The 23,250-nt window shown below is 36.1% G+C and overlaps 1 protein-coding gene across 7 annotated transcripts in view; it reads right to left on the reverse strand.

Moving 5' to 3' along the window:
- Positions 1-432: 432 nt before the first annotated feature.
- Mtf2 (metal response element binding transcription factor 2) overlaps positions 433-23,250 on the reverse strand; it is a 45,329-nt gene continuing 22,511 nt past the window's right edge. For 6 of the 7 annotated variants that reach the window (XM_052198222.1, XM_052198219.1, XM_052198217.1 and 3 more), the window contains 9 exons: positions 19,575-19,670; positions 18,621-18,689; positions 17,754-17,877; positions 11,160-11,227; positions 9,344-9,514; positions 6,165-6,270; positions 5,973-6,025; positions 5,761-5,865; positions 433-2,845 (listed from right to left, as the gene is read on the reverse strand). In XM_052198222.1, the coding sequence (XP_052054182.1) occupies positions 2,488-2,845; positions 5,761-5,865; positions 5,973-6,025; positions 6,165-6,270; positions 9,344-9,514; positions 11,160-11,227; positions 17,754-17,877; positions 18,621-18,689; positions 19,575-19,670 (1,150 nt within the window). In that variant the 3' untranslated portion in view covers positions 433-2,487. Of the gene's footprint in view, positions 2,846-5,760; positions 5,897-5,972; positions 6,026-6,164; positions 6,271-9,343; positions 9,515-11,159; positions 11,228-17,753; positions 17,878-18,620; positions 18,690-19,574; positions 19,671-23,250 lie in introns of those variants that run through there. The other variant, XM_052198221.1, reaches the window with a different exon arrangement.

Here is a 23,250-nt window from a genome sequence, read left to right on the forward strand (position 1 = left end):
AGAGGGGAGGTGTATTATTTTTACAACTTTTCATTCTGTAGATTAGAAACAAACAAAAAACCACCAGAAATCACCTTTTTTTTTTATATAGCAAAAAAGGGAAATCTTTTTACATGTACCCAATACCTATGCAGAACAACTGTGAAGTCTGATTTTCTATCATATTTGGAAGAGGGAAGGACAGAAACACTGTCTTTCAAATATGAAATCATGTAAGCTGGCTACATATCCTTTTTTTTAAAAGATCACTCATAGTGAACATACAATATTATCATTATGACAAAAGGAAATTGAAGCAAAGTTCTTCAAAGACTAAACTCAAGCATATAAAAGAATTGGAAAATTCTTCCCTCCCTGGCTAAATAAAAGCAGTTTACTACTGCACCAGTGTGTATTTTCAAGCAGATACAGAAGAAAAAAAAACTCATTAGCTCTTTTAAAAATACACACATTTAATGTTGGTCTGTTTTAATTCTAAGTAAAGCAATTTCAAAAATACAAACTGAACATCAGAGCCATGTGAACCACCATGATAAAAGAAAACAGACATTCACAATAATTACGTCTAGAGACAGTTCAGCTTGATAAATTGTCTTCCAAGTATCTTAAGTAATTACTAAAAATACTGCTGGTGTTCAGTTAAAATTAAAGGACTTTTGGAAAAAAGAAATATGATACAGCTGGAGTGAATAAGGTTACACGGGAATTACATTTTCCATTACCCCTAGATATAAACAAACATTCAAAAATTAACACAATCTCTGTGTTATTCAAAATATTGCAGCTGCAGGAAAGGCAACTTTAAATTAATAGCTAGGGGAAATCAAGTTTTGGTGGAGGTGAACAGAAGTGACAGTTTGTAATTTGCACTTTGTAAAGCTCATTATACCTGGTCAACCAGGAACCAAAAGCAGGACAAGAAGTTCTCTGCTTCTTTTGGCTACAATATGACAAGAAAAGACATCTTTTGAAGATGTTTAAAGAAATAAAGCATGTTTCTTAAAAATAGTCAAATAATCAATTAATGGAATAAATAAGCACTAACCACAGTTTTAGCATTCTGTCATCAATACACATCACAGATTTTTTTCATTTTGGCAGAAATTTCCCCAATTTTTACTCTAAAATCCACCAATCATTATAAAAGTAAAATGAAGAGCTACCAAAATAATATTCTTCTGTTTACTCTTTGGCTAAGAAAGTAAGAAAAAACAAAAAACGAAAGAAAACAACAACAACAACAACAAAAAAAAAAACCCAGAAAACAACTCTAACACTGGTGATAAAAGAAACTTTTTTTAACATGTAAAATAAAAGATATCAATTTAAAATCTTGGTACATTTTATAAAAACAAGAGGTAATGTTGTAATAAAAACAGCAGTTAGCCTCAGCTAGCCACATACTGTTTGTTAACCCTGTGCAATAGAAGACTTTGCTCACACTAAGCTTACTCAAACATGACTAACAATTACTACAGACATTTCAGGAGTCTCCACTGGGCTCCTACAGACTTACTGTTAAAACTGAGACATTTACAATCATAATGTGCCACAATAACTTGGAAACGTCACTTCTAAAAGGAGATAATGTGGGTATCACTCGAGTTTGCTTTAGGTGTCCAACAGCTGAGTTACAAGGACTGAAAGCACTCTCCAAGCCCAGGAACACTGTTGTTCACAGCCATCTTCAATACACACTAAACTTGTCTGACACGTTTCTCTTCATACATAGCAAGCAACAGCACCCAATAAACGCCTGAGAAGAAATGCTGCTGTGTAAATACTGCAACTATTCCTGAAGTAAGAATTATGGGATATACACTCCAAAGCTGCCCATTCCCATAATTTGTATTGCATAGGTCACATAATCACACACACATATATACACATATGTGTATATACATGTACATGCAAAGAATATATTAAGACGACAATGAAGTCTAGTCACAGAGCAATTTACAGGCTCAATATATTTTTTACATTTTGCTTGAAAGAAATTTCAATATTTTACAGTCTTTCAGTAGACATTATATACACTGCACTTTATGAAATCTAAAGGGTATTGAAATAAATCTTTCCAACATTTTGGTAACAAACACACAATGTTTCTCCAAATACTTGTGCTATCTACATGATCTGTTTGCTCTGATAACCACTAATCACAAAAATTGACTCAATGGAATAATTATAAAAATTATCTAACACCATGCATGGGTTTGATTCATGTTTAATATCCTATCCTAGAAACAGTCTACAAATCTTAAGATTTAAAAAAATTAAGTCTCTCCTCTGATTTTTAAAAGATCTCTTTTTATGACAATATCCATAACATTGACAAGTACATGTTAAGGCCAGTATCATCTCCTTTTGTGAATATTTTTGTGTTTTCTCTGTTTGTTTTTCTAAGAAAGATAATAAAACCCACTTTTTTTTTTAAACTGTACCAACAGAAAACGAGTGCAGTGAACATAACATTCAGTCCTACAGTCAGGATGCAGTCGCTCCTTCCCACTCAACAAGATACTGCACCTTTCCATCAAGTGTCACCCGACGAGCCAAAACTCTGTATTTTTCGCCACATGCTATTCTACCTGCGGCACCAAAATAACTAGTGATGGAGTTTTTCAGGTGATTGAGCTGTAATTCCTGATCTGCTAAGTTATTCAGGATTTCTGTGTTAAGTTCTTCAAACTGATAATCTTCTTTGCCTTCATCATCTTTTACAACTTCAGAGTTCTGAGTCTGGAGTGCTCTTCGTGGAAGGCGACCTCTTCTTCTCCGCAAATGTGGTATTGCAGCAGGCCAGGATCTTCCTGTGCGAGTTCTTTTTCTAGAGTCAGATAATCTATGGTAGGAAAAAGAACACATCTGCTAAGATCTTTTTCACTTGGGTATTTTTTTCCACATAGGTTCTTACTTACAGACTAGGCTAGCAAAGTCTCATAATCTCCCTGACGCAGACATCCTAAGGCTGGGATTACTGACTACTACAACCTGGCTTATGTTTGCTGAGATAATGTTTAGTACAATTAAAACAATAAAAGTAATTAGCACCATGTCACTGCCTTCCTTCATACAGATATCATCACTTCTGTGGGGTTGATCTTTGTACCATTTTTCTTCCTTAAACTATGTGCTATTAAGTTAAAAGAATCAGAGCGAAGCTGGCAATGTGACTCAGTAACAAGTAGCTTGCCTGGAACACATAGGCCCTTGGTGCAGTAACTATCACCACTAGGGAAAAAACAAATCCAGCGGGGTGGGGTGGGGGGTTATGTGGGGAGGTTATGGGGGGTCTCATGACTTTGATCCCAACACTCCAGAGGCAGGCAGATCTCTTGAGTTTAAGGTGGTTTGCAAAAGGGGTTCCAAGAGAGCTGGGACCAGTTACACAGAGAAATCCTGTCTTGAAAACCAAGAGGACAAAAAAAGATTCATAGGAAATGAGTTTACACATTAGCAACAAGTTAAATGTTTATATTATTAGAATAGCAGTTTCTGAACTCTAAACAGCAATTAAAACAAAAAGATGAGAAAAAAAAATCTTAAAATTACCAGATATGATCCCTGCCTCTGCCTCCCAGAGTGCTGGGATTACAGGTGTGCGCCACCACCGCCCGGCTATCTATACATTTTTCTGCCTGACATGATGTGGTCTAAGAAAATTTCTTTCTGAGGAACTGAATCAAATAAACAAAGGAGAAAGGACTTGCTATGAATTAATTTTTCTAAGCCTGAAACTATAATCTCTGCACTGTCAAAGGCTTGGTGCTTAATTCTGACATTTAAAATATAAAAAAGTCCTAAAAGCAAACCACACGTGTATAATACAAGTAGCAAACTTATGAGGACAGACATGATAGTAACAAATGCCTTAGTTCCCAAATTTGGAGGCAGAGGCAGGCAGAGCTCTGTGAGAACAGCCTTTTCTACCAAATAAGTTTCAGGCCAGCTAGAGCTACAAGGAAGATTTTGTCTCAAAACAAACAACAAAAAACAGGTCTCAGGGGAGGGAAACAGCAAACAAAAAAAGTATATAGCTTATACTGGCCAGGCCTGAGAGCTGACATATGTAGTGGTTTGCACTTGTAATCCTGTTACTCAGTAGACTGAAGCAAAGAGGATTGCCCTGGTTCTAAAATAAAGCATTTAGTAGTCCTTTAAATGCCCCAGTGAATAAAGTACCTGTTACCACCAGACCTGAAAACCTAAATTCATCCGCAACAAGGAGAAAGAAGATTGTGACTTTTGGGTTTTTTGTTTGTTTATTTTGTTTTTGGTTGATCATTAGACCTCATGCAAGGAGGAAAAAAATTTTTAAGACTTATTTCTATATTTGTCTGTATCTCTCTCTCTCTCTCTCTCTCTCTCTCTCTCTCTCCCCCTCTCTCCCTCCCTCCCTCCCTCTCTCGTTTTTTAAGACAGGGCTTCTCTGTGTAGCCCTGGCTGTCCTGGAACCCACTCTGTAGCCCAGGCTAGCCTTGAACTCAGAATTCCGGCTGCCTCTGCCTCCCAAGTACTGGGATTAAAAGCGTGCGCCACCATCGCCCAGCTGTTCTCTTTCTGTTAAAAGTACTATTTATTTGATATATATTAGTACACTATCACTGTCTTCAGACACACCAGAAGACAGCACCAGATTCCATTACAGATGGTTGTGAGCTACCATGTATTTGCTGAGAATTGAACTGAGGACCTCTGGAAGAGCGGTCCTCTAGAAGTGCTGAGCCAATTACCTAGCCCCTAGGAGGCTCTTTTAAGCAGAGATCTAATGGTATTTCTATTTTTATGTAGTATTTGTGTGCTAAAAGCATTCAGATGATTAACAACACAGACAAATATATATGGTCTGCTTCTCAAAAATCTCAAGGCTCACATGTCACTATCAATTGCAAAGTTATTCAATCAAAACTATACAATCTGAAAGGTAATTAGTGAAGAGTAAGAACAGAATGCCACCCTCATGCAGGCAATCCTAATTAAATGCAGTGGGCCTAAATAAGTAAATAAAATGTACAAGAACTTGTTGAAAAGGATACAAAGAAAGAAAATACAAGGGCATGTGTGTGTGTATCTTTGTGAAAGAATAAGTAAAAGTAAACTGAGGAAATGCCAATTTAGGAAACCTAAAAGACTCAGAAAGTATAAAAAGTTACAAGACTCAATATATTTTAAGCCTCCTCTCTATGGTTATGGTTATAAGAACAGAGAAAAATCAATGGGAAGAAAACAGTTTTTGGAGTTGTCTGCAAGTTATACAGAGACCTCTGGGGATGCAGCTTTTATGAGCTGTCAACTATGTTTCAAAGTGACACAGCTGTGTTTAAGTCATCTGTAGCCCTATTATGCCCTGCCCCCACAAAACTCAATGCTAAATATAAATATTAATTAAAACTAGAAAAATAAATAAACCAAGCTGGGCAGTGGTGGCACATGCCTTTATTTATTTATTTATTTATTTATTTATTTATTTATTTATTTATTTTTTGATTTGGTTTTTTTGAGACAGGGTTTCTCTGTATAGCCCTGGCTGTCCTGGAACTCACTCTGTAGACCAGGCTGGCCTCAAACTCAGAAATCCTCCTGCCTGTGCCTCCCAGAGTGCTGGGATTACAGGTGTGCGCCACCACCGCCCAGCGGCACATGCCTTTTATCCCACTACCCAAGTAGCAGGTAGATCTCTTAGTTTAAGGCCAGCCTAGTCCACACAGCTGAGGTTAGAGGGGAAACCTCAGAAAGAGTAATATATAAAATACCTACCCATAATGCCTGGAAATGCTAGACGAGGTAGTTTCTTTTGTACTAGAAGCACCCATGAGGTCCACATCTGAGGTATTGGATGAATGTGCAATTCCCTCAGTTCTCCTGAGACAAAAGAATTTAAATGGTATAACAACTATATTACATAACAATAGAAATACTAATTCCTTCACAAAGAAAATTCCTAGGAAAGAAAAAAATTAACTATTTACCCTATAGAACATGGTAAATCCAACGTAGGATTCTCTGAAACTGATTCCTTATCCTAGAAAATTACAAAAAAATAAATTTTAAAGGAAAAAAATTAATACTTACAGGACAATTCTACTGTAACTGGAATAAAACATATTTCTCAATAATTACAAGAATCTTTACTGAGAACATATGCAAACAAATCCTCTTACCAAAGGGAGCTCAGCAGTTTTTTGAATCATTTTTCTTGTATATGGGCCAGGAGGACGACCTACAGATTTTTTCTTTCCTTTTTTTTCGATCCCATTGCTTACTTCCCTGAAACAAAGACTGTATTTAATCCTTGCATAAAGCAAAAAATGACAATGACTTTTTCCAGTTAATTAAATAATTTTAATTCTACTTTTTTGAAAGTTTTAAGGAAAAGGGTACTGTCTTTACTACAAATCTAATATTTGTTTATCACTTCGAGGCTTTAAAAAATAACAAATCACCAAAAAGCCACTAGCTAAAAAAATTTTAAACCTTTAATTTATTTCTTACTACTTGGGAGGGGAGGGGAAGGTTTCAATAATTTACTACTAAAAATGACCGCAAAATTATCTAACCTTGTGAAAATATCTGTATTAAAAATAGTGTTCGCTATCAGGTTTCTCTTTTAATATACAGTCTCAGACATAATATATTTGTGTACGATAAGGAACACTTAAGTAATACCATCAGACAGAGAATCAAGGAGAAACAAGAAATCTTCCATACTGAGACAGAGCCTTTGACAGATCAAACCGCAAACTACAAAATCATTCTTAAAGCATATATGTACCAAGTAGTAAAAAGTTGTATAGACAAGGATATAGCTAAAAAGGGAAGAATGAAAGGAACAGACAGGAATGCAGAATATAGTCACTCCATGAACAACAGCTGCTACAGAAAGATAAAAAAGGGACACAAAGATGGTTCCTCTCCTGAAGGACTAACATAGACATTCAAAAATAAATACAACCAAGCTAACAAAATAGTGTCATGAGGATGCTATAAGGAAAGTACAACGAAAGAAAAAGAAAAGGACCACAACTACAGCAGACTAGAAAGAAGATAAACCTGGGAAAACTCCAAGGAGGAGGAAGAGGGGACAGTCGGGAGAGGAAGGCCTAGAGGTCAGGACTGTTAAGGACAAGGATGAATAACCTAAGATGTAAAGAGGACCACCAAAGTAAAAGTAATAGTACACTTAGCCTTGAAAAGTCCACAAGGAAGGGGGATGCTCTGAAGACAGACGAGCCCTTCTTGGCAGGACTCCATAATCTGAGCTGCCACAGAACAAGTAAGTATACTCCTAACATCACAGCAATGTGACATTTGTGAGATTCTCATTTCTTATTTCATAATGGCAACTGAGATTAAAGAATTAGATCAAACTGGAAATGGCACGAAGATGCATTTATTTTCCTTTCTCAACAATACCTTAAGTATGTTCTTTATTAAAGTGGCTATATGGTATTGTCAATGTTTTGTAAATAATTTCCCTACTTTTCTTGTTCTTGTTAGAATTTCCCTAACTAACCTCACACTTCCTTGAGAAAATAGACTACCAAGCAATAACCTTAAGTCATTTCTACAAGCTTCAAAGCATTTCAGCAGAAAGGTGTTTCTCCTGCTACCAAAAGTTATTCTCAGACTGAGGCAATAGAACCTTCCCTTTGCTTCCTCAATGAGGTTTGACTTACACTCATCTTTGCTTATTCACTGGGCCATTCTTGGTACACAGATCCCAATTATTCCCTAACTACTAAAATAGCTGTTATGTCCTACTATCATCCCCGTGTTCTGCTGCCAGTCTGTTGGTCTGGTTCACTTTACAACATACCTCTCAGCCCTGACGACATTTGCTCTTCACTCTCTTAATTAACTCCGTTTCCTCTTGTACCCTTCATAATTACCATAAAGCCCTCCGCCCTTCATGATTACCACTACTCATTTATGTATTAAAAACAAGTGTAGTTCTTAATACATAAATCAAGAAGTATGGATTCCATCATACTTCAACTCATTGCAATTTTCACTGATTACTCTAAACTGCTTTGTCAATGTCATAACAAAATGTTACAGTAGCCTCAGCTCGGATTTATCCATTTTTCTTGAAACAATTCCCTTCTTTTGGTTTACATGACACCAATTCTCCTGATTTCATTCTCCTATGATGGTCATTCTGTTTCAATATCCTTTGTTTTATACCTTACATTTTATAAATCTACAAATTTCTTAAGACTCATTCTCTTCTCTACTTGTTCCCTAGATCATCTCCTTTAAAGTTTATATCATCTGTCCTGACCTGTCTATGCACTCCTTCCTCATCTACAATGTCACTTATCCATCACCATTTAGATATGTGTCCTAAGAATCTCAACTCAAGCACAGAACTGGAACTGTTCCCACACACACACACACACACACACACACACACCTTACCATTACCTTCTTTGCTATCTTAGTATGAAACCAGCATCTATGAGTTGTTCAAACTGGAAATTTGAAATCTGTTAACTTACTCTTCTTTTTGCCTCATAAATTTAATTCAGTAGCAAATCTGGTCAATACTGCCCCAAAAGAGATATCAATATTCACTGCACTTGACTGTTCCCACAACTCCTGCACAAGCACCATCCAGACAAAACCAAGTCTTTACCTTTTCCTACTTTTCTTACCTTGCAAAGAATTTTAAAGGTAATTAAAACTGTTTACCTAATTAAAATGGCACTTCTATGTGATCAAGAGCCATCCAATCTTTCAATAATTTCCCTAATCTCTAACCCCCATTCACAAACTAGTCTTCTGTGAATTCCAAGACTATGTTTCATGGCCTCCACGTCTGCACCCTGGAGTATTATGCTCCTTTGTTCTTCATACAGTTAGAATACCCTCAAATAATACCTTACAAAGTCCTCCTCCTTAAGCCTTTGCTTTGAAGTTCAGTGTCCCCACCTCTACTGACTCTACAGGTATGAAACCATGTACTAACTCTAAATGGCATCAGAATACTCATCAATTATTTTATTATTTATTACACATTTTCCTCACTATAATGTGATCTCATCAAGGGCAAGGGGAATTCTGTCTTTTGTCATTAAACCCTCATCACTTAGAAGGTAAAGGAATCTGACCAAAGCGCCGAGTGTGAAAAGTCAATCAGTACACACAAGAAAACCTACATAGTAAGTCCTTTCCTCAAAGGATCCCTTTTCCTTACCTTGTCTAAAGGGAATTAGCCTGCCGTGGGGTGGGGCTACTGCAAGTCACCGAATGCACCACTGACACTGGCATACACACTGTCACATGCCACCTCATTAACACACACATTCAGTGATAAATAAAGCTGCACCGCAGACTTTACCTTGAGTCAGATATAGGTTTGGATGCCTTTCTGCCTTTAATTTTAAATTCATGGGATGTTCCTTCAGGTTCTTTCTCTGCTTTGAAAGCCACATTTGGTGGCACAGGAGGAACACGAATTCGCAACCCAAACAAATGCTTCTTCTTCTTTATTTCCTTCCCAGACATAAACCTAAATTTTTTAAAAAAAATTGACTAAAATTTTAAAAACTGCACATACACATGGAAGGTTCTAGCATAAATTTCATTGCGAGCTACCAGATATTATCGACCACAGAGCTGGCTACAGATTCTTATCTAAAGGCTACAGGTTATCATGAGGGGAAAGGATAGGTCAAGAATAGAAAAAAGTCCCACACTTCCCTTCTTCCAAATACAGCTTCTAAATTAGATTTGATAATAGGTAACTAATAATAGATAACAGATTCCTAATTCATGGGAAGCTAAGCTGGGAGGATTATTTAAATTCAGGTTTTGGTGGTTATTACTGTTATGAGACAGGTCTCATTATGAAAGTGAATTGGTTTGAATTCATAATTCTCCTGCCTTAACTTTCCAAGTACTTGACATCACAGTATGAACCATTGTTTCTAGCTCTGAACTCAGGGCTGTGGATCAGCATGAGCATATGTCAGTAATGCCCTGTCTCTAAACTAATAAATAACTAAATAATCTCAGGAAGCATAGAGTACTGAGTCCCAATAGAGTCTATTTTGGAGATCTTTAGAGTACAAAAAAAATCTGACCAGAAACAACTTTTTAAAAGGCCATCTCTAAAGATCCAGAAAATAAAATGAGTATATAGAAGGTCAGCCATGGGGTTGAAAGCAATTTAGACCCAAAAAGGGTTAGTATAGACTTCAGGCATCTGGAAAACATACTTTAGGATTTTTTTAACCAAAAATTTCCATGTACTTTAGCTGTACTAGCACATTCCTGGCCATAAAAACCTGTTATCAGTCAGTTGCTCAAAATGCTTTTCCATTTTTATGTACCTAAAGAATGTATACCTCTCATTTATACCATTAACAGTAATTAACATGTATTTATGACATTTTAAGGTGCAATTAGGAATTTATTACATCAATACTTTTATCAGTACAATTTCTCAATTAGCATATACATTTTCAAAATAATTTAAAGATCTAGTTACAAGTAGCTAAAACATTATCTAGTAAGAAAATACTGTCAGGTTCAAAACAGTATCTTCTCAAAACCAAAAATTTTATAATATAAGAATAGATTGAGAGTGTATATAAATACATTTATAAGAATTTCCTTTTCATTTTGAAAATATTTTCAAGAAATGTAGACATGCTGGATTTAAAGAAGAAAGGAGAGTGGTCTATACAAGAATGTAAGATTTTATCAGTGAATTATCTAAGACCACTGAGATCAATACTACTTAGTACTATTTAACTCAGTAACTTACTTACTGCTCCTCAGTATGGCAATAACTAATCTTAAACCACAAGATTCTCCATTTTTTACATATTCCCACCAGCTAACAAGATTTTACTTTATCTCCAGTATTTTGCGTTACAGAATAAGTTACTAGTAAATATGCTTCAAGAGAGCAGACTAGATCTTCATCCCCATCAGGACACTGATATGCCTCTCACCCACCCTTTGTTTGAAATATTACTCTTTTCTTCTCCAGCCTTCGAGAATCCCTACCTTACTCTGATCAAAGGAGAACAGAACATTAAAACATTTAAAATGGTATGTACTTCTTCCTTATACCAATCACACAATTCCTAATGCCCATATTCCCTTACTATCTCCCTTATAGGGATATGTAAAATAAATCCACTTACATGGTCTTGTAATCATTTAATGCCTCCAGAACATGCTCATATCTTTCAGATTTGGGTGTGTCTGCCAGCTGTGAAGTATCAAGAAACAATTTAATACACTATAAGTTCATTCATTAACAACATACCGCTAGACAGAGCTATAGGATGTATGTTCAGAAGACCTAGCAACTTTCTACTATCTATTCTGGGTCCTCACTAAGTTACTATATGACCTACCTACCTAGTGCCACTGAACCTTTTAAGACTTACTTTTTATATTACAAGAAAAGTAATTTTTATACCCATTTTGTTATTAGTTCATTACATGAAATATGTGTATTTATAGAACAACTGCATACTATAAACACCACAAAACTGACATAGTTATATTCAATTTTCCTCTAACTCCAGGAAATAATACCTCTAATATTACACATAATCTCTACAACAATAAAAATAAAAAACAAAAAAAAAAATGTGAAACTTGAAGGGTTATTTTCAGAATTATACACTTTAGTTGGTCCCAAATAGCTAACTTCCTTTGTAACTTAACAAACCACTAGGGTTTTTGGGGGTCTTTTGTTTGGTTGTTTTTTTCCTCTTTGGGCTTTTCAAGACAGTGAGTGTTTCTGTGTGCCCAGGCTATCCTGGAATTCACTCTCTAGCCCAGACTGGCCTCAAACTCATAGAGATTCACCTCCCTCTGCCTCCAAGTGTTAGGATAAAAGGCAGAAACCATCACTGCCCAGCCCATCCATCACTTTTTTAACCTCTATACATTCACTCTGCAGTGATGGCACAAAACTTTGATCCCAGCATTTGGAAGGCAAAGGCAGGTATCTCTGTGAGTTCAAGGCCACCCAGGTCTACAGAGTGGGTTTCAAGACTGCTAAGGTTACACAGAGAAACCCCATCTCAAAAACACTAAGCCCAAACAAACAAAAGTTTAAAATTTGGCCCTACTGATTGATTGATTGATTGATTGATTGATTGATTGATTGACAGATTGATAGATAGATAGATAGATAGATAGACAGACAGACAGACAGACAGACAGACAGATAAACAGAGGGAGCTCTATATAATCTTACACAAAGAATATTCTTCACTAGTTGAAGTTCCCAAGCCCAAGGACACATCAAGCGAAAGAAAAAAGAATGTTGGAGCTAAAAGAGACTCACAAGTCATTATTCCAACTCTGTTCTACAGATGAGTTAATATAAAAGTAGTTTGGACATAAGTGAAACCTTTGTATAATGTCTGCAAGACAGGAAGGAGCCTGCCACCAGGCAGCCTAGATTGGAGTTAGCCAGCCCACCTAAACCCAGATATACTGATACTGATCAGTCTTGAGACAACTCAGAGGAAAGTAAGGCCCAAAACTAGCCTTGATATGCTAATGAGCTAACCTTAAGGTGATGTTGATATGCTAGTGAACCAACCCCAAGCTGTGAACCCTGAAAGCACAAAACTAAAGTCCAGGGAACAATTTTAAAAAAAAAAAAAGGGAACTTTAAAAGCAGCCCCTAGAAATGCACTACGGAGCTTCTAAGATGTGGCTTCTCCAGGCTCTGCCTTAGCAAGAGGACTTTATGACTGGCCTGTGTGGGCCTAACTTCAGTGACCTTTGAACTTCTGGCACTGTTCCTGAGCTCACACATGCACCTCTCAGTGCAAGATGTGCTAGGTAATGTTCTCAAGGACCTCTACCAGTGCTGTTCTCCCAGCCCACCTCAGATGGTTCAAGTCCACAAAGCTTCCTCACTGGACCAGACTGCCCAATGGAAGCCTGCACAGCATTTTCTGCCTGCCTGACTGTTGGCCACATGGAAAGAATTCTAACTTTTATATTAGCATGGTATTATATGGAATGTTTGGGTGAATAAACCAAGTACATTCAAAAGACAAACCTTGTGCGGACATCCTAAGTGCCAAACACATCACAGCAAGCACACAGGCCATACAAAGGTAAAAATGAACTGCTCAAATTCTCCTGGTTAGAAAGAACACCAAAACCTATCAGTACTTCCGGTGCTAGTGATAGCTGTACTAGGTCAATTATGCTCATCACTATAAGATTGCCTTCCTAATCTGAGATACCCATAACTGAGTTTAGAGGGAGTTTTGAGGATTGAACATAGGGCCTCACACATCAAAAGCACATGCCTTTAATTTCAGCACTTTGGAGGCTTTGAGTTCAAGGCCAGTCAGGTCTACACAGTAAGTTCCAAGACAGCCAGAAATATACTGAAAGACTTGTCTCAAAATAACAAAGGGGCTGGAGAGATGGCTCAGTGGTTAAAAGCACTGGCTGCTTTTCCAGAGGTCCTGAGTTCAATTCCCAGCAACCACATGGTGGCTCGCAACCATCTGTAATGGGATCTGGGGCCCTCTTCTGGTGTGCTCATATAATAATAATCTTTTTAAAAAATAACAAATAAAAAAGGAGCACATACTCAACCCTCTAAAGTATAATCTCAGACACAGAATTTCTATTTAAGGAAGAATGAATAAGTAGATGTTAAAGTTTGCAAGGAAATAAGCAAGCCCTGGATCTGATTTGACCTTTCATCAAGAGACCCAGTTATCTAAGTTGAGCAAAAGCTCTCTTAAAGTCTTCTCTTCCATTTTACAAGACAATTCTGCAAATATCTGAAAACAACTTTTTTAAGTTTGAAACCAAGATCAAGTTTCTAATTGCTCACATCATGTGATACTTCATATAAACTGTCTAAATGATCTTCCTGTTTCCCCTCTTTATCATCCAAATCTGAAGTCTTATCAGGAGTTATAATCAAATAAAAAATCCCTATCTTATTATTGTGCTTAAATTTAAAAGAACAACAACAACAACAACAACAACAAACCACCAGGGCATGGTGGCACACACTTTTAACCAAGAACTTGGGAGACAGAGGCAGAAGCCCAGCCTGATCTACACAGTGAGTTCCAGTATAGCCAGAGATATACAGTGAGGCCTTGTCTGGAGAAAAACAGCAACAAAAAAACTTTTAAAAGATCTTTATATATAATGTTCCATCCCCTCAGCCCCTGCTTGGTAGTACTAAAGACTAAACTAAGAGCCTCACATACACTACACAAGTGTTTCAGCACTGAACTACATGCTGGGTCCTCATTTCACTATTCTTTCTTTTCTGAGCAGAAGGTTCATGAATTATTCCAGGCTGACCTTCAACCTCCCATCTTTCTGCCGGATTACAGGCATGTGCCTGTTTATCTGGTGTTAGGGACTAAGCCAGGGCTTCATTATACCAGGCAAGAACTCTGCTGTCTATGCTACAGATAGCCCCTATAATTTTTTATATTTTTAAATGTGGGGAATGTGAGGAAAGACAAAGTTTTGATTTACAGCACAGTTGGTCCCAAACTTTTAACAATAGGTATCTACAACCAGATTCAGCTTACCTCTGAGTGTCTCACTCAGTTGTAGACTGGGTTGAACCTGTGATAATTGCCTTAATTGCCTTCTGAGTAGCTGGGATTATAGCATAATAGGCTTTATTTTATTTTATTTTATTTTATTTTATATTATTTTATTTTATACTCTTGGAGACAAATATTCATGATGTAGCCCTTGATGGCCTAGAAGCCCTACATAGACTAGGCTGGAGTCAAACTCATAGGGTTCTCTCTCCCAGCCTCTGCCTTCCAAATGCTGTGATCAAAGGTGTATGCCAATTCTTATTTTCAGCTCAAATTTTCAGGTATTTTCTCTTGATCCCAGCATCCTTTCCAAAGACAAAAAAGAACTTTGGCCTTCGTTTACAAGCTCCATCAATATTTCCCAAACTAGTTTTCTTACTGTTTTTCAAGTCAGCTACACATCCACTTAACTTTTACTTATTACTTTGCATTTCAATATCTTATTTGAAGTCAGTTTATAATTTGTGTATACCATGTCCACAGCATTCAATAAAAGTGTTCATATCTGAAAGAACAATATTTAGAATATTTATTCTTATAAGGTTTTTTAAATTGCTTTATAAAACTTCAAAATTAACTTATCTGAAATAGACTTCCTATTTTGTTGAGAATCAACAACAAAAACTCATCTATTTCAGAAACCTACTTTTTACTTTTTGAAAGTTACAGTACCTGGGCAAGGTGGCATATTACTTTGATCCCAGCATTCAGGAAGCAGAGGCAGGAGGATCTAGAGTTCAAGGCTAGCCTGGTCCACAGAGTAAGTTCTAGAAGAGTCAGAACTTCAAAAAGAAACCCTATCTTTAAAAAAAGGAGAGAAAGGGGGGTGGGAGTGGAAAAGCAGAGAGATGAAAGAGAGGAGAGGGAGGGAGGAGAAAGAAGAGAAAGACAAAAGGAAAGAAAAAAAAGGAAGGAAGGAAGTGGGGTAAGAGCAAGCCACAGAAAGAACTTTCAGTACTTACATGCTTTTTCTCAAATTTTATCTCTAACTCCCTAGAGAACATTATTTTGTACAGAACATTATTTTAAATCATGTAGGAGGGTGAAAGGCTCTCATTCTATGTTTTACAAACTAAAGTGCAGCTATGATGGTATAAATTGGATTGCCTGTATCAGAATCATGTCATATGTTAAGTGCTCTCTATCTGATTGTGAGGGCTAAGCAAGTATCATCACCAACATAGAACTACATTTTTGTTGCTTAGGGCTTGTCTTTGAGACAAGGTTATTAAAATGTGTGTGTGTGTGTGTGTGTGTGTGTGTGTGTGTGTGTGTGTAAGCTCAGGTTGGCCTTGTGAAATTATGATCCGCCTGAATTGATTATAGATATGCAATCACATGCCCAGATCATAATATACTTAGCTTCAGGTTTATATATTTCTATACAAATATAAGTATTATTTAAAATATAATTCTTCCTTTAACAAAATATACCCTTTAACAAGTTTTCCCCATTTATCCAATACTAATATATAACACAGAAGGTCCTAAGTATTGCTGTTATTCAGACTTCTTATTTTACTTAAAAATATAAATCCTATTATGCCATAGTCTCCAAACATCTTTCTCACATAGTATTTACTGAGTTTCCTCCACCTTTCTTCTGAAAAGTAAAGTAGCACTATATAGCCTACTGCCAGTCTTAGTGGGTTAAGGTTTTAAGATTACAATTAACAGAAATTAAGCTATTTTGAAAACAAAGATTTAAAATAAAATCACAGTAGGAATAAAAAACAACTGATATGAGGCAGAGTCCAAAATATATTAGTATCTTAGGTTTAACCCATCAAGGCAATATAATACCAACACTTCAACTAAAAACATTAAAAGAACTTTTATTGTGGTCTCAAATTTAATAATTATATTAAATGTTCTTATTATTATCCATTATCAAGCAGGAAGCTATCAACCGGTAAGTCAGCACTTGGAAGACAGATGCAGGAAAATCACTGTCTAAGTTTCAGGACAAGCTTGTCTACACAGAAAGTTTCAGGCAAGCTAGGGCTAAATAGCGAGGCTGTATCCAAAAGAAAGGAAAAAAAAACTCTAAAATCTATCATTTTCTGACACAGTTATAAAAAGTCAGAAAACAGGCATAGTGGCACACACCTTTAATCTCAGCACTCAAAAGACAAAAGCAGGAGGAGCTCTTGAGTTTGAGGCCACCATGGCCTATATGATTAAGTTCTAGTTCAGGATTACATAGAGTACAAAAAATGCTCTAGGTCTGATGTACAAACTAAATATGTATATATTATTGTGTCCCTAGTGCTCCATGAAACTGTAAATAAATCCCCACCACATCTTTGGTATCCTAATTAATATGATCTCTAGCACCAAAGCCATACACACAGAAATTCTTCATAAATTTCCAATTAGCTGACATAATTTTATAAGATAACATGTATAACTACAATGCATATAATCCCATATATTACAGAAAAACTTTTCACCTAAGTAGTTAATAATCCATACTTTAAATTAATCTCCCTGGCCCAATAATCTATATTTTAATAATTCTAAGTAAAAAGTAAAAATACCATACCAGAAAACTTAATTTCCACTTTGCATCATTTTATAGTTCCACAATCTTTTTAATGAGCTTATATTTTTTTGCATATTATTTTTTCTTCTTGAGACAAGCTCTCCCTCTGTAGCACAGAGGTGGCCTTCCACCCACAGCAGTCTCACTAACTCCCAGAGCTCTCTGTAAAGCTACCACAGGTACATAATCCTTTACAGAGGAGATTTCAAAAGTCACTGTTACTGAGTACTCTAATACTGACTGATCCCAGCATTCCTTGACAGAGATATTTTAAGATATAAAAGATATGTAAAAGGAAAAGATAATACTGGTTACTTCTATAGATTTTCTATAGAAAACTGAAAAAGGGATATTATACGTAAGATACCCAATAAAAATTTTTTCTGGAAGATTTTTAACTACAATGCTCTGACTTCAGAATATGGAAGAATCAAATAATTTATTTCCACCAAGTTCCCCAAAACAAGAAAATAAGACCATAGTTTTGATCTCCTTACCAAAGTTATTTCTCACAAATAAAATAAAATAAAATAAAAAATTAAACCTTAGTTGTCTGACTTGTTCATGTGTCTTCTTAGTTTTTCACAGAAACAAAGCAAAGACATAAGGAGCTCTGAGCCACCTACCTCTCCAGGGTGCAATCTATCCCAGTTTTCATTAATGTATGTCATAAGCTCAAGTTCAGAATCAAAGTATTTCTTCTTGTGAATAACACTTAGGTTGTAAAGGCATAGGTGTGCTATATCTACCCTGAAATCCAAAAATAATCAAAATAAACAAAAGCCATTTTGATTATTATTTTAAAAATCAGTTTCTTTATAAAACTAGTGTAATACAACCAAAGTGACATGATAGGTGGACAGGTGATCAATAACTTAAGTCATAGTCATAATACAAATAAGCTGACACATATGAAGAAACTGAACAACACTAGCTTATCTGGAATAGTTATAAACTATAAAGTAATAGTACCCAAATTACTTCCTAAATACATTTTTAAAAGATCTGGCTATGAGAGAAAATGATTTATAATTAAGACCTTTGTGTCTCACAAAGTAGACTGTACATTACCAGACCTGTGCCACCAGCATAAGTTAAGGCATCACCTGTTCTTAAATATGTAAAGCAAATAAACTTGTAAAATCATAGTATACATATTTTATTAGATCTCCAAAATTCTTAAATATCTAATAAATAATTTATTACTACATGGAAGCAGAAGCTGTCATTTTATGTGATACTCTGAAGGCATAAAAGCTGAAAACAGACAAAAACAGAGCATAATAGAGAAGTGAAAGTATTATCTATAACTTTCCATAATAAGCAGCCTTACTAACATTATGGTAAAATGAATAATCCTGAAGCCAATATAAGCCTTGAGGATTATTATTAAAGAAATAAAAACCAGGTATAGAGAACAAAATTGTATTTACATTTCATATGGAAGGTTTTGTATATGGCACTTGTTAAAAAGTAGAACAGTTCATGCTTACCACTGTAACGGTAGACGTTTGAGGTATTCTGGTCCAGAACTGCAGACAGAGCAAATAAATGTATAAAACCTAAAGAAAGTGGGAGGGAAAAGTTTCACACTGAGTATTCAAACTAGTTAACGATTACAGCCAATATTCAGCAAATGATATGAGGCTTTATAATGTAACGACTGATACACAATTCAAAATGTAATTTCATATGATACTAATAACCAACAATACTTAAAATTCCTATCTAGGGGTAAGAGACAATTTCTTTAACCATTAGAGAATTCTGAAGTTATTCTTACTAATAGCTTATGTGTGCCAAAATCTGTGATGGCTACTTTTATAAGCATTGTTTCACTCAATGTTCAAAAGGAGCTATAAAATAAACTCAAGTCAAACCAAGATCAAAGGACACTCACTTATCCTTACTTAAACCAAGATTTGCAAACCAAGGTCAAAGGACACTCACTTATCCTTATTTATACCAAGATTTAAGCCGAGAGATCAGTAAGCCAACTTAAATGATCTCTCTAGGTTTTCTTCCCAGAGGTCACTGTCCTATCCTAATATCCTGGCACAGAAAGTACATGGTGCCTGCTTTCTAAAGTTTTCAAATTTAATATACAATATTTTTTAATAAGATCCTATGCTCTTTCAATTCTAATCATAGTATTCCTTTTAGTTTCATGAACAGAAGGAATCAATGAGAATAGTTTTGAGAACTGTAACATAATAGAAACAAATGTAATCACTAAGACAATGCTTAAAAGCTTTCTGAAAATAATATTCAAAAGCACAGAAAAAATATATAAAGCATGTTTACTATTCAGTATTTTCACTCTCAATTGATCCCTTTAACATATCATTGTTAAAATTATTTTTGGGAATCTGATATGTCAAAATAAGCACAATAGCAAAACAGCCAGGACAACCCAATCATTAACATTCCAGTGCTCGGCTCCTTACCTATCTCCAAACAGCATTGGCTTCTGAAGGCATTGGACACAAGCCTCATGAAACCACTGCTTACATTTGCAGCACTGCAGCATCTTTAAATACCAGCTACCACAAAAAAAGGGGAAGAAATGAAGTTAATCTTTTTAAAACAACACTTCACTACAGTTCAAGACTAGTCTCCAACTCACAGTCCCCCTGGCTTCGCCATGCTGGGATTACAAGAGTATGGCACCATTATTAAGCTAATTTACTACTTGCTGATGAGGGAAGAATTTAAAAAAAAAAAAAAAATATATATATATATATATATATATATATATATATATATATATAAAACCAATACAGTTCTGATGACAGTATTATATTTCTGCTATAAATACTATTAGTATTAATTTTTCCCAGAAAGTTTTATAATATCAATTACTTCATCCTTCCTCTCCTATTATGAAAATTTGAATGCTCTTTAAGTTTAATTAGTATTCCAAATTAATAATGTCTTTGATATCTCTCAAATCGCAGATTCAGGGGTTTTTGCTCTTTGTAATGAGGTCTAATCCAGGTTGTTTTACACATTCTACCAATGAGCTACACACCCATATAGCATATGCTTGTTTTTGTGTTTTATTTCTTGAAACAAGGTCTCACGTATTAGAAGATAGCCTCAAACTGAAAATGATCTCAAAACTAGGGTCCTCCTACCTTCCTAGTACTGATACTAATCACCACTTCATCTAGTTCATGAGGTGCTAAGGATCAAATCCAGGCTTTTAAGCCTGCTGGACAGGTACTCTTACAGCTGAGCTACATCCTCAGGCTTCTTTGCATTTTCTCTGAGTCTTATTTTGAGGTTGGCTTTGAATTCCTGATAACAACCACATCCAACTATTTAAAAATACTTTTTTCAACTTGGGTTCTTACTGCTACACAGGTGAACCTTAAACTCCTAGCCAGTCAAGCACTTCTCAACCTGTGATTTACAACCCCTTTAGGATCAAATGACCTTTTCACAGGGGTCACCTTAGACTATCAGAAAACACAGATATTTGTATTATGATTCATAACATTAGCAAATTTAGTAATAAAGTAGCAACAAAAATACTTTTATGATTGGGGGTCACCACTACATGAGGAAGTGAGTGTTGAGAACTACTGTCCTAGAATGAAGCAATCATGCTTTTCATCCTCCTGAGCAACTCCAACTATGGACATGTACCACCAGGCCTGCCTCTAAGCTGGGAATTAAAAATTTTTTTTTAAAATATGTGTATATGTGGGTGCCTGCTTTTCTATATGTACATCATGTGCATGTAGTACTTTACAGAGGCCAAAAGAGGAAAGCAGATTCTCTCAGAACTGGAGCAAAGGTAATGGTGAGATGCCAAGGGCACTAGGAATGAACCCAGGTCCTCTGAAGCTAATTACTAAGCCATCTCTTTGGCACCCCCTTTTAAATTTGTGTGCCTGTATGTAGGTACATAAGGGTTGAATATAAATGCCCACAAGCCCAGAAAGGGGTGTGGATTCCAGAACCCAGAGTTACAGTTGGTTCTGAGTCACCAATATGGTTGCTGAGAACACAACTAAGCTCTCTCTACCCCTGGAGCCATCTTTCCATCACTCCAGGGGTATCTTACAAGAAAGATAGATTACAAGGTACCAACATTTAGCCCAAATGCCAAATGGCCATAGAGATTTCTGTTTATGAACATTTTATTGTATCTATATTTCTGCTTATTATAATATAAACCAAGTATATACAGCAATAAATTTAGTTAACATGATTAGAATTAATACCACTATCAAGCAAAATGGGTTTGTGATAGTTTGTTATAAACTCTATAGATCTGATTCAGATAGCTAAAAGCTGCCAAAACTTAATCTTCGTCGCAGGTTATTTTCTCCTCACTAATGATATCCTTACTTGAAAACAATAAGACCTTTCCAAATGTTGTTTTGCCAAGCTACTAGTTCTACAAGCAGAATCAAAACAACTACTATGCCCCTGATTACTGGCAATATTCTAGGTGTTCCTCTAAACTCAGAAGCTTAAAGTAGCTACCCTATCAGACATAGCTCACATACTTGTGATGTTTAAGAAATAAGGAATCATCTGCCTCAAAAAATGACATAGGCAATTTTTTGGCAAGAAGCTATGCATACCCTTAGTCCCAGTGAGGCAGAGGCAGGTATATCTCTGTGAATTAAAGGACAGCCTAGTCTATATAGCCTTCTCCAGGCCAGCCAGGATTACACCTTGAGCCGGTGTCTCTATATTGTTTACCTTTGTGACCACGAGGACTCCAGTTCAACTCTCCCCAGACTCATACTCTCACCCACTCATCATCTTTATCCACTGAGAAATCTTGTCCAAAATGTCCAAATATTTACTAGTATTATTTATTTGTATTAAAATTAATAATGGATTAAACTTTCACAATATTTTTGTTTAGAGGCACTGCTTAGATTTCTAATTGTGCTAAACCAGTTAATTAAATTGCAACACTTCTTTTCCATGATAGTAAATGGTATAATAGAAAGGCATCTATTGGCAAATATTTAAGAATCAAAGATGAAGTCAGGTGGTGGTGGTGCTCACCTTTAATCAAAGCACTGAGAAGGCAGAGACAGACACATCTTTGTGAGTTCGAGGTCAGCTGGGCCTACTTCAAGAGTTACAGGACAGCCAAGGCTACACAGAGAAATCCTGTCTTGAAAAACTGAAACAAGCCGGGTGGTAGAGGCGCACACCTGTAATCCCAGCACTCTGGGAGGCAGAGGCAGGTGGATTTCTGAGTTCGAGGCCAGCCTGGTCTACAGAGTAAGTTCCAGGACAGCCAGGACTACACAGAGAAACTCTGTCTCAAAAACCCAAAACAAAGAAATGAATGAATAAATAAACGGCTCAAATAACATGATCTGATTAAAGATGTGATGTTAACTAGAACAGCCAACATCAAATGATTTCCTTTTACAATCTTATAGGATGCTAATTAATGATAATTGATGGGCGCTATAGTAATGGAATCTTAAATACTAAACAAAACTCATGTATGCACCCCCCACTTATTAAAGTTCAAATCTGCTAGTTGTCAATACTGCACTTATTAAGTCTCATTTAAAGATAAGATACCTGGGGCCAAGAGAGAGAGTTCACTGCTTCTGCAGAGGACCCGAGTTCTGTTCCCAGCACCCATATTAGGCAGTTCACAAATGCCTGAAATCCAGGTCCAAAATATCGAATGTCCTCTCTGGCACTATACTCATATGTACATTATCCACACACAGACATACCCACATATACAAAATTTAAAATAAAATATAAAACCCTTTAAAATAAATTAAAATAAAAAATAAACATAAAATACCCAGTACAGCTTTCTAGTACCTGAATATTGTATTTCTTCAGTAAAATATTTAGAAAAATTACATAGTAGTTTCTACTGAAAATTGTGTGTGTGTGTGTGTGAGAGAGAGAGTGTGTACACATACAACAGAACTAATAGTTGGGAAAGACTAGTTCATCTAGACTATCACTTTACTAATCTGTCTCTTATTCATTCAAATTAAGCCGGGCGGTGGTAGCGCATGCCTGTAATCCCAGCACTCTGGGAGGCAGAGGCAGGCAAATTTCTGAGTTTGAGGCCAGCCTGGTCTACAGAGTGAGTTCCAGGACAGCCAGAGCTAT

This window comes from Apodemus sylvaticus, chromosome 11 (assembly GCF_947179515.1).
Source record: "Apodemus sylvaticus chromosome 11, mApoSyl1.1, whole genome shotgun sequence".
NCBI classification, from domain to species: Eukaryota; Metazoa; Chordata; class Mammalia; order Rodentia; family Muridae; genus Apodemus; species Apodemus sylvaticus.